Genomic DNA, 13,078 nt, shown 5'->3' with positions numbered 1-13,078 from the left:
ACAGAAAAATCAATTGGACAGATAATGTAGATAGCAGACCACATGATCTTACCATGACAGTTAGAGTATGTTGGTGCATAGTTTCATGGTCTAGTCTCTCTGCAGTGTACAACATTCCTGTTCCAGGATCTAGTCTGAACTTGCGTAGACTGAATGGGTCAGTGCTGCTGAGGAGGGTGAAGGTAAGCTTGTTCTTTTCATCCTGGTCTGTAGCTGTAATCTGTAACACTTCTGTCTCAGGTGGGGTATCTTCAGGGACATCCACTTCATACTTAGACTTAGAGAACTGAGGACGATGGTTGTTGGTGTCAATCACTTTAATAAGAACCTGTAAAAACATACAATAAAAAGTAAAGTATATAATTTAGGAACTGTAAAGCCTTGTTAAAAGTATGTACAGTGTAACAATTTATTTTCATTAATAATGATATGATAATGATAACATTGCTATGATCATTGATCACATCACTGAAATTCTATGAGGAATAGTTAAAACCATAAACTAAACAAGTAAAATATCTGGCTTACAGAGACCACTGCAAGAGGGGCAACAGGAAGAGATTGACTGCATCCTAAATGTACACCCATATACAAATTCACCAAGGCTGAAATTCATTCAGTATTTCAAAACTGTAGAACAAAACTGTTAATTTGTGAAATAGAGGAAGATCAGAGAGACAGTAAGGATAGGCCAGTCTAACAGCCAACTATTTGTTTAATGCTGTTGACTAGTGAGTTTATCTACATTTCTCCATTTTTTAGTAAGGACTACGGATGCGTTTAAAAGGATTCATTAAAAGACAAAACCTCACATCTCTGTGCCTGTCAACTCAGGTAAACCCTCTCAGGGAAGTTGGGTGCCTAAATTATTCCTCTTTTAAAGCACCGCCACTGCAGCCATCAAAGCACAGCTTTTGTAACAAATATTCAACAATACATTCCTAGACAATTACTACTAGATTTCAAATCACCTGCTGTGAGCAAGGTTGTGAATAATTTGTAGGTCTCTGATTGTTTGTGAGGACTGTGATGGCTGCATGCAAATTTGAATAAAAGTTATAGTTATCCACTTGTTAAGTCATGACATAATGCATTTCTGTGAGGAGATAAAGTTTAGGATTAAACATTTTCTGGAGTACTACATCACACGATGAGTGTATATTAGCACTATGTATATTTGGGATTTGATAGAGTGTTTAAAGACTGAAATAATTAAATGTGACATCTGTAGAATATCTGTCAGGTACCTTATCTGATCAATGTTTAGTTGACATGAATAACCAGCCTAATTATATAGAGCATCTTTAAGACATATAGAGTCAGCTGAGTGGTTTAGACTACACACAGACTATTTTTTTTTTTTTTTTTTTAAGTTGTAGATTGCAGATCATGACATTGCACTTCATTTATGTTTGCTGTCCATTACCTCAGGGAATCAGAACTCAAATGGCAGCTTTAATATTGACTGGATCAATACATTTAATAACTCAGGCAATCATTTAAATGCCTGGTTACTTATGACTTACATTCAGCAATAAATGTTAGCAAACCGACATGAATCCAAATGAGTTGTGGCTGGTTGTGATAACATTGCATGTTGACATTTTCTATGGTTAGGAATGATTGTATTGTGAATGCACTTGGATGTGTTTCATTAACAGTTAAAAGTCCTACAGCGAGTGAAATGCCAAGGTTATTCCACTGCATACTTATGAGCATTTTGACTTTTTAGCGATGCTCAATGCACACACTTCTTGTGCATCGGCTTATGCTAGTATAGATAGGTAATTTAAGCACAGACACATTTTCAGTCTATACTAGCAGCTGTGTTTATACAATCAGACATACTTTTATAAAACCAGGATGGAAAACAAAGGGGTGAAATGCATTGAATTATTCAAGTTCAACATGCCAGCCATCAGGTGGCGCCGTTTTGCATTAAAAAAAGGTTACAGCTCATCGGATTCACTGATTCAAACCAGAATCCTCAGAAACAGATTGGCCACATATGTGTCCCTCTAGTGACATGTTTTTCATGTGACTGAACGAGAGTGGAAGTAGGAAAATTAGGGACAGTTTTAGTATGTCACAGAGTTACGACTGAATGAATTTACCGATCAGCAACCGTAAAAGCGTGCATCGTCTGGAAAGCATGATGCTCTATTCTAAGCGTCATATTTGCGTACAAACATTTCATAAATAATTTAATGAGCAGATTCTCATATACTCTAAACTTGGGCTGTGTTAATTCAGTGACATATCAATCTAATAAATTACATACATTAGATCATTTTATTAACATTTTTATTTATGTGCACATAATTCATATATTATATTCATTCATTTCCGAGAGCTCAGTTACTGAAGAAGCAGGTCATAAAAATAAGCATCTCTTCATGCATTTCTCACTGAGGTCAGAGACTCTTTTGAGGCGTCACACTAGACAAAAGCGAAGCGAGTCAAATGTAAAACTGGTCCTGAAGATTGGTCTCTGATGCGCATTTGCAGCAGTTTCAGTTATAATCGGAATACGATATATATCGCAATGCATCACCATGTATTGAATCTAATGTATATCTAATAGCGAGGTACTTGCCAGCTGTACTCTAGATCATCATTTGCCTTAAATTAAACATCTAACATACTACTACTACTGTTCAAAAGAAAAGTTTGAGTCGTCAGTATGATTTTTTAAGTATTTTATGCTCACAAGGCTGCATTTAATAATACTGAAGGAGCTTATATATGTATACGGTGATAGGCGTCGTATTCCTATAGGTAGACGTGGATCAGCTGAGTGTCAGCTGATGCGAGCTTGACTAACGTGACCTGCCAGAACTAACGTTACGCTTGATTGTAAAAGTCTTTACTGTCACTTTTGAACAATTGAATGCATCCTTGCTAAATAAAAGTATTAATTTCTTAAGCAAAAACAAACAAAAAACTCTTGCTTACAACAAAATTAAACATATCAAATATAATTCACATTAAATTAAGCCATTTTTTAGTCAAACATTCTGATTCACTGTAAGGTTTTGCGGTTTGAAGTTTCAACACTTCATAAACCATCATCTGTCAAATTTGTTGTTTCACTTTGGAACATATATTTCTCACCCACATTTGCTGGTTGCAGCCAATAAATAAATACAATTTGATATATATATATACAAATAAACTTAGCTGTTAGCTGCCACTTACTCTCAGCTCAAGATTAGCCCATGTGGGTGTGAGTGTGGACAATGCTCATACTTGTCCTGACAGCATCAGCACGTCCCCTGTCCCTGAAGAACATGTTTGGTTTTATCGAATGCCAAAGGTCGGGGAAGAGAAATCTTGGCCTTTTTCTCTCTTCTCTTGCCTTCTATCTCACACCTTTCCCTGGAGGCATGCCGCCTGGCCCAGGCAGCCTGGCTTTTTTTTTCTTTTTCTTTTTTTTCGTAAATCATGCCAGCACAGACAGTCAACTGAAAGCACCAGTGTAAATAGATGAAGCTTGTAGCTTGTATTTGTTTATATTCTGCCTGCTTTCCATGATGCTTTCTAAGCAGCACAACAGGCTTTGCGACTGTGATGCAAATGTACAGGGAAAAAACTCAAAGGAGCTCCACTAATGTCTAACACACATACAGAAAGAAGGACAGATGGAGAGATTCGAGAGGAAGTGGTGAGTGAGGGAGTGATTAAAGGAAAATATCAGAGAGTGTGAATGACAGATGAAGAAGGATGCGCATGTGAAAGACAGAAAAGGAGAAATATGAGGAACAGAAGGGAGGCACAATAAGAATAAGAGCAAGAGAGAGAGAAAAGCAGAAAGGAATGTAACACTATATATGAAAAATAAGATCTATGTGTGAACATGATATATATACACACACATCAGATGATCCATAGGGTATTCCCAGAAGCCAACAGCCTACTATTGAAGTGAAATTCCAGTTACAAACTTCTACCACTTAAACGGGCATTATCTCCCACACATGGACATCTCTCAGGCTGGGTTAAAACATCTAAGATGTTATATGTAGCCTATATACACATACACACACACACACACACACACACGAGAATTATAACATGGGGCATGCCACCGATACTTTTAGCAACAGATGTAATTTTAATTTTAGACTTCAGACTAAATTGCATTTTAAAATTAGTCACATTTTAGTCTCTTGAAAATTGTTCCGTTTTGCAGTCATAATCCAATTTGTTAAACTAATCTCTAATGCTTGACCTCCGTGGTCGCCCTAATGCCTTGTTTGTCTCGATCAGGGTGTTATTGAATCATAGGCATGCACATACCTTGAAAACTCTCTCACACAATTATAGGCAAGCTATTTATTAGATTTAACATCCTTATTGTGCCAGGCACTGGTATTTTGGCACGTGTAGTTATTATATTACACCACAGTTCAAAAGTTTGGGGTCAGTAATATGTTTTTTTTTTTGTATATGAAATGTACACTTTAGAAAGGATGCATTAAATTGATTACAAGTAGCACAACTTTCAACAATGAATCATCTTTTAAATGATTTTTGAAGACAGTAAGGAGTAATGGCATATTTACATTTAAAAAATAATAATTAGTAAACCATTATTTTAAATTGTAATATTTCAGAACAAATAAATGCAGACTTGTAAGCATAAGAGACTTCTTAAAAAATATATATCTTAAGGACCCGAAACTTAATTCATGAGTTTTGATCGGGTGTCACTCAGTGGGGCTCATCACAGGAAAAATTCTCTGATGGATATTTTTTTCTGAAGGGCATTCCCTCAAAGAAAAGTAAGAAACCGCAGGCAGAAATGGCCACTGTTCACCCAGATCCCCATATTTCTTTGTATGTGACATGTCTTAGGGAAAATGACTTTGGCACAGTCGCAAACACAGGGTTGCTACACATTCTCTCAGAAGGCCTAAAATAGGATTACACCCAGCATACACTTTCCTCCCCCTCTGCATTCTTTTCTTCCCTTCCAAAATAATCATAATCCCTCATTGCCTGTCTGAAATGTGGTGCTTTTGTTGAGATTGGGGTGAAAGAGAGATAAAAAAATAAAAAAAAGTAGAGATAAATGGCAAAAACAATGAAAATAGAGCATGGAGAAGGTCTGGCAAGCCCATGTGGAATACACATGACTTTGATTTAAACAAAGATATGCGGCTCCACGAGGAGGAGAGAGCTAATCGCTTCAGGAGAGGGTCACTAGACATACAAAGGCAAAAGTGAAGCCTGAATGCAGATTTATGATTAAAAACGTGCATTTGGTGGGTTGCAGGGGTAACTAAATTCATTCACATAAATCAATCAGCTGTAATCAGTTCAAGATTGTGTTTTCTTTCAAACACAACTGGCACATGATATAGTTGTAGATATACTCCCTGGGTCACATGCTGAAATTGACTTTGGAACCTGCTCGTATTTAGATGCAGCTGTTCCAAAACAAGTGCTTCTCGTAGCCAAACTCATTAGTTGGTCAATGAAGAAATTAAAGATGAAACAAGTTTCAAATGGGTTATATTACTCATCCATATTTCTCTTGCTTTGTAATGCGAGATGAAAGCTTGCAGGCGTGCACTTAATATCGCCTCTTTAATGTTTTAAGGGCAAATATTTGCTTGAATTGTTCGTTTGGCTTAGTTTGCTTTTCCAGCACCTGCCTGAGCATTTACAGATATATTAGAAAGTGTTGAGTATAACAGACTTTTGTCATTACTAATTAGCCAGCAAGCTGAAAACTCCTGTCAGGGTGATCTAATGTACCAAGGACGTCTGCAAAACTCTAGTCTGAGTTAAACCAGTCCTGAGACACCTGGCAAATGGTAACACAAGCTATAGATTCTGCAATTTAGTTTAGTTTATAGTATCAGTTAGCAGTTAATGTCAAGGGAATATTTTATCACAAAAAGAGGATAGAATAAGATATTATATTTTGACTTATATTTCCTATTATAATATATTATCTTTTTCATAAAGAATATAAAGTATGTTCCTGTTTTTTAATTTTAATAACAATTCTCTTTACAATTATGTAAACAAATTGCAAAATGATACTCCCATTGGGGCCTGAATGAATAGTGTAAACAAAAACATCAATAACAAAAAAGAAAAATATGATGGGTAGTAACTGCTTACATGTAATCTGGATTATGTAATAAATAAATGAAATTAGATTATATTACTTTTAAACTAATCAGACTACAGTAATTTTTATATTGATTACATGATTAAATGTTATTCTCACAATGGCAGTAAATTATTCAAAATGTATTAACTCTACTTCTTAATTCAAATACTTATTGATTTGTAAGAATAAGTATCACTCAGTGAGCAATTTAACCATGTATTAATGTCTCAGGAAGGCTTTTGTCTTTCAAACCCAATACAATTTACAAATTAACATCATTTTATATTTACACGCAATGTAGTGATTCACCAAATTTTTTGTCAGCTGAACCTCTTTTCCCTTACATATTTACTTGAATTAGGCGTTATATTTTAAGTTAAGTTAGGTCAATAATAAAAGTATTTATTTATAATAATTATTTAATTACTTAATACTAGCTTTTCACTCAACTCACAAACCCCTGAAGATCCTTCATGAACCCCAGTTTGGGAAACCCTGACGTAATGTAATATTTAATGCACTTCATGTTGTTGATAGCAAACAAATTTAATACATTTTCTTACTCTTTGTATATTTTTTTTTATATCAATATGGTAAAAAGATTATCATACTCAAATCAATGTGATAAACGAGTCAGGTCTTCATTTTTTGGTAATGTTCTTTGGCTTTTGATTTTGTGGTGAAATATGATCCACACAATCTGTGAGAATCACCCAAAAGCTCTTTTCTGTTGTTGATTTTCAGACTTACAAAATATTTTAATACCAGTTTTTATTACGGGGGACTAAACAGAGTAGATCAGCCAACAAAACTCACATTAGACAAACTATCACGGATTTAGAGCCTTATTAATATTTCCCATCAAAGCCTCAATCGTCATAGGTCAACAAATACATAAATGAACCCCAAGCAGTGATTATCAACACATAAACATGATAAACCCAAAAAAGGAAAATGTGTGCACAAGCAGCTCCAGGCAAAGCCAGATGCAGGGCACTGAAGTCTGCACTCTGTGCCCTGTGAATGTGACAACTGTAACTGATTTGACTTGAAAGGTTTGAGGGCCCAACAATAGTTTCAGATTAAGCAGGGTCGATCGAGAGACACTTTGAAGAGCTGCAGCGCAAGGACTCAGTGTCATGCCATTGCCTTTGTGTTTGGAAATTTTTGTCAAGAAGAGGGAGAGAGATTTGGAAGGGGGGGCTGGGGGGCTTCAGTTCAGGATATTCGTGGCAGTTAATTTTGCGTGCAGGAATGTATGTGTTTGGTGGTATCGTTGGCCACAGTGGTCTGCTTGATCACAAGAGAGTTCCGACAGTGTTGCCTAAACATATCCCGGGAGGGGGGTTGGGGAGCCGCTCACAATGCAGGCTCTGTTCACGAGAGTGAGGGCAAAAACATGGCCCTCATCCAGAGAGCCCCGCTCTTCAGTGACCTCTTTAGGACCATATGCAAAGATTTACTCGCGCTCAAACAGGAAATCAGTACATAAACTATGTGGCCAGTTTAGAGGTGATATAAATGATGTAGGGAAGACCAGGAGCAACGTGTTTTACACTTTCTGCCATAACTCACAGACTATTACAAATCTTCCTGGTAATATTCCAGTAAAAAAGCAACTGTACCGTAAAGGACTTTTGAGAATGATGAGATCATACTATCAAATAAAAGGTACATTCTCCTCCAACTACATTATATTAACCATTTAACTCACAAAAAAGCATGCCTCAAAGTAGTAATTTACTTAAATACACCATAGTCTCACTTATTTGGTACTAAATGTGTACTTAGAACAAAAGTGATATAATATACAGTATATGCCATATTGTTTTAAATTGGTTTAAACTGTTTAATAAAATATACTGATCAGCTGACTCAATTGGTGTTCTTTGATTAAAGTAGATACTTTGATTATTCACACAAATGTAATTTCAGTAGTGTTAAAATTGCTCCCAACCTTACAAGACAGTGTTAGTTTCCCCAAAACAATTTTTTGTTGGCAAAGAACTTGGCATAAGGCGAATAAGTGTCATCATTCATCTTATTTGTAACAAATGCAAAGGTCAAAGTAAATTGATAAGTTTGAAAAATGTTCTAATGCGCATCATTGAAAGTTAAGGTTGACGTTCTCCTAAGATTTACAACTGAACTAAAGAAAAAGAGCGAGACTGTCAGAGGAAGCGAAATGGAAGAGCAGGGAGCCAGACAGCTTCATCCTCCTCACACGCTCCAGGAATGAGACAATGGAAGATTCCAGGAACCCCGGCCAAAAACTCTCCGTCCGCCAGGCCAAGGAATGTCTGCCAGCATGTTGTGACGTGAGGTATGTAAAGAACATTCAGGGAACCTTTAGACATCAAAAAATGTCTACACTATCTGACCTGATTCTAACTAGAAAAATTGTCCACACTATCTGACCTGATTCTAACTAGAAAAATTGTCTAATCAATGCCTGGTATTTCGAAACATTTTCTAAGAAAAACGTATGACCTGGCCCGCACTGAGCCTGTCCAAAACATTTCTATAAATATACCTCTAAAATCACTACAAACCATATATATGAAGGTCAGATTTGATTTAATTTTGTGTGCTTTTCACTAGACCTATCCACATAAACAGCGAGATGCTGTGCTCCTTTTTTTTAAACTGAAGGCTGATATGAGCTTATACAGAAAAGACCTTTGGGACCTACAGTGCCAGTGCAGTCAAAAGAGGAAACTCAATTTGGAAAGTTGGAAATGCTTGGGTTGCTTTTCTATTCCTTGCCACCAGTCAACTGTACATGCACAAAAAAGTCTGAGCCAATTTTTGCCCCTCATAGTGATCTCAAAAAAGAAGCCCAAGCCTCTTTGGTGAGCGCACAATGCTCTGCTTCCATAAACACTTCATTAGCAATTCAATTACCTGCGTGCTGACAGATCTGGTGCCATCTGTTGCGTCCACCGTCAGGTTGTAATGGGATTTCTGCTCTGCGTCCAGCACTTGGGCCACAATCACCGTCCCACTCGCCTTCCCCACTTCAAATCGACTGTCAGAATTACCACCTGTTGAGAGGAGGTTTTCACCACAACCAAAATGGACAGGAAATTAGACGGCCATCATCACAAGTTAGGCAGTTGAAGACAGGAGAGAGAGAAAGAGAACTGCACAAGTGGCAAAAGTCAGGGTGTCACGTTTATGGTTTTGCAGCAACTGTTTCACCCTTTTTGTGTAAACCACAATAATGGCTGTCTGACATTTATACTACTATATCCCTGCCTAATTAAGCATTAACATTTAAAATTAAGCATTTTTACATCAAATAATATATAAAATGTAGTAATAGATATAAATCAATTATCCATTTCATTGGTACAGAGAATGGTCAATAACCATAGTGCTTAGTTTATTGATAGTTTTTGGAACTGTCTAAGGAAAAGCTAAGACTTAATCAGTATTTTAAAATTCTTTATTTGCCATTTTAAAAACACCAACAGCTTTGCCGATGGATAATATTCTGTTTTTTGTTTGAATTTTGAGTAAACATTTATTTGATTCATTTGCTATCATTAATTTGTATTATACAAATGTATCAGTCATCCTGCTTTTTTGATCTTGCCAGCAGCCACTTAATCACCAGCAGTATATATTCTTTTCGGATGATATGACCAAACATAAATTTAACAATAATAAAAACAGAATACATGAAAGAAAATGAGAGCACTGGGCCTTCAAAGTGAACAACACTAAGTGCATAGGCTGGCAAGGAAAATAAGCTACGCTTTATGTATGCAATAGTAAGACAATCTCATAGGGTGGACAGAGACAACTAATTTTGATTTAATGATCGGAATGTAACTTTCATTGCCAGCTCATAAGCCCTTAGTGAGAAAGAATCAAAACTTGGGACCTGGTGCAACCAATGTGAAATAATCACAACAGCACGAGTACAAAAGCACATGACAGATCTCATAACGGCCACGCACAGTAGTATTAGGAGATCTGCGGCAGATACCTTCTGCAGTGCAGTTGAGGTCGCAAGCCATCTGAACGATGTAAAACAGTTCTTTAGCCGCTATGTCCTCTTCCAAAAGCCAATGGAGAGGAGCAAGGAGACAATCAAGAGGAGGAAAGCAAGAGGAGGGAAGCAGAAGAAACCAAACCATTCCAAAATTAAGGAGGAGAACAAGTAGAAAAGAGAGAGAAAGTAAAGCTTGTCAGTGATAGATTTGTTAAAAGATAAAGGGACAGGATGCAAACTATTATGTCATATTATGACAGTTCTATTGAGAAGATAAACACAAAGATAGAAGTTCATTCATGCAAAGAAACTTCATCTAAAGAGTCTCATTAGAAGATTTAATCATTTCTGTTTATAACAAATGTGTGTACTAACAAAGACACTGATTAGGATCCAAGCTTTAGAATTGTAAATGCAGTCAAACCAACACACACAACAAGCTCTCTGAAGATTTACCTCCACCATACCTGTTATTTCAAACCAGACTGGTGTGTCCACAGACTCCATGGTGATGACCCCGACCATGTGTGCCACGGGGTCGCTCTCCATGACAGAAAAGGAGTAAAACGGCTCGTCAAATGCCAGAGGGACTGTGCTCGGCTCCGGCTTGGGGATCCATTCGATGTGTAGACGGCAGGTGGACGATTTCTGGGGTCGGCCATTATCCACTGCTTTAATCTGAAGGATAAACGTGTCAAATCAAAAAATAAAACTACTACGTAAATAATCTAACAGTAATGTTAAAATTTGGTTTTGGGATTCATATGTTTGGGAACAATAATACGTTTTGCAATTCTGTTTGGTGCTGTTAATGGTATTCCACACTTTAAGCTCAATCAGGGAGAGATACCACTATCTGAATACTACTAAATGCGGGAAGGACAGAACATTAACAGAACACCTGTCACTGTAACGTTTGGAAAACGACAGATGTTAGCTAATGAAACAATGGGAGGTCTGGCAAAAAATGTCACTGGCCACATGGGCCGGGCAGGAAGTTCACTCTACGCTCGTAAAACTTCAATAAGAGGGACATTCAGGAAAAATGTAGTGTGTGTCAAATCTGAGATCTCAAGTTTCTACATTCTAGGACATAATAATGGCCTCCTCAAACGCTGTAACGGTGTATATTTGCAATAAAAAAAATATTCAGTTTTGAACAGAATGTGTGCTACAGAAATGTGTACATCCTCACCGTTAATATATCATAATCTCCAGCAGAAGAAAGCTTCTTAAAGGAAACCATGCCAGTTTTGGGCTCAATGAAGAACTTTCCCTGTTCGTCTCCATCCTCGATGCTGTAGGAGATCTCAGCATTTGGCCCTTCGTCTCGATCTGAGGCGATGACGCGGTAAACAGGATCTCTCTTGAGCGCACGCTCTTTCTCTGGCTTTTCTCGCTCTGGGAGTTTGATTTTGTAGACTTTCTCCATAAACTGTGGTTTGTTGTCGTTCTCATCCAGAACTTTGACAATGACTCGAACAGTGGTGGACTTCACAGGAACGCCCTGATCAGACACTGTGATCTGTAACACAACATTGTGGAATGTGAAGTTATAATACACCCTCAAAATAATTTTCATCACTCAGTTGACTAGTTCAGAAAATCCACTGACTAGTTGGTTTTGAAAATATGTACTTTTGCACATCCCTTTAAAAGTTAGATTTTTTAAATAGAAAGCTTCAGGGGGCTGATAGAAATTCCTGTAATTGAGGGGGGAGGAAAGATTCATTCACTCAGTTCTAGTTTCCTTCTTTGCTTTCATGTCAAATAACTCCAAAACCCAAGAGAGCCGGGTGTCATAATGAACATTTTCAATTAAAGTGACAAAACGAGCGGTACTAAAAGAGGTGCACAGGACAATAATAGAACACACACAAGAATATCTGACACAAGTGATTGAAAACCTTCATTATAGCGAGCGCTTCAATCAATCGTCGTTCAGAAGTAAAGAAAAATCTCCTGTTCGGAACACGGGGGCAAGTGTTTCTATCTAAGTCAATTGGCTGACAAAATTGAAGTAATTCCCTGTGCGCTTAGCTGTCAAGCAATCTTTTCAGAGATGTGCAGAAAGGAGGGAAGGGTTTCCGGGGGTTAGAACAGACTGTTATGCATTACTCTGTGTGATTGCGGTATGACGTTTTTTCCTACATAATTTCTCTTTTATGACATCTGATGAAAAATACTAACATGAATGTGATAGCCAGACACGCTACATGGCCTCAAAATGAGTGTGCTTTGTATTTTTCTCAAAGCTAGTCTGATCATCTAATCCAATTGTGTTGTTTAATGACCTAGAAATCAGTTCTTCACACATTATTCAAAAAGGCATTAGACCGGTTCAGTTCAATTGTATTACAAGCACACTATAGTGACAAAAAATGAAAAGATAAAAAGTTCACATGCACATCAGTTCAAACAGGAAAGCACTTTTGTCAACAATATGACCAGTAATAGGTGCAGGAGTTGTTCCAAACAAGCAGAGACAGTGGCATTAAGCAGACGCTGGTTTGTTGAGCATATACTCATGCTCAGAAAGCCGTGTCCAATCTCAGCTGGTATCCGTTAACCAGCTCATTAATTTCCTCTGGATATCTTCAGTTAATCTCGGAAAATGCCCATTTGAGGCGGCTTAATGGCACGCTGGTGCATAAGCTGATGAATGCAAACACACACACAGATGCAGACATACACACTATTTCCTGCTAATGAACTCAGCTGACTTGCTTTCTAAGGCTGAAGCAGATAACAGGCCAGCACAGACATTTAAAGCATCTGTTCAATACTGGTCCAGCTTTTGGTGTGAACAACGAGTAGACCTATAATGTACATTTGTTTTCAAAGCTGTCCAGTGCTGTCCAAGTGTTTTGGCCAAACAAATTTAATTAAATAGGAAGACAAGGGACTCGGTCAGCTCCAGCATTCCTCTCTCCCGAGCTGAGCGTGTTTTT

General features: G+C 37.4%; 1 protein-coding gene across 2 annotated transcripts in view; it reads right to left on the bottom strand.

Moving 5' to 3' along the window:
- fat1a (FAT atypical cadherin 1a) overlaps window positions 1-13,078 on the bottom strand; it is an 83,814-nt gene that overhangs the window by 27,385 nt on the left and 43,351 nt on the right. For both annotated transcript variants that reach the window (XM_079617379.1, XM_079617380.1), the window contains exons 5-8: window positions 11,323-11,652; window positions 10,595-10,805; window positions 9,032-9,171; window positions 53-328 (exon numbers count right to left, since the gene is read on the bottom strand). In XM_079617379.1, coding sequence (XP_079473505.1) covers window positions 53-328; window positions 9,032-9,171; window positions 10,595-10,805; window positions 11,323-11,652 — 957 coding nt within the window. The remainder of the gene's footprint in view (window positions 1-52; window positions 329-9,031; window positions 9,172-10,594; window positions 10,806-11,322; window positions 11,653-13,078) is intronic.

Source organism: Phoxinus phoxinus (genome assembly GCF_949152265.1).
Source record: "Phoxinus phoxinus genome assembly, chromosome: 6".
Classification (NCBI taxonomy): Eukaryota; Metazoa; Chordata; class Actinopteri; order Cypriniformes; family Leuciscidae; genus Phoxinus; species Phoxinus phoxinus.
This window is presented reverse-complemented; position numbering and strand designations above follow the sequence as displayed.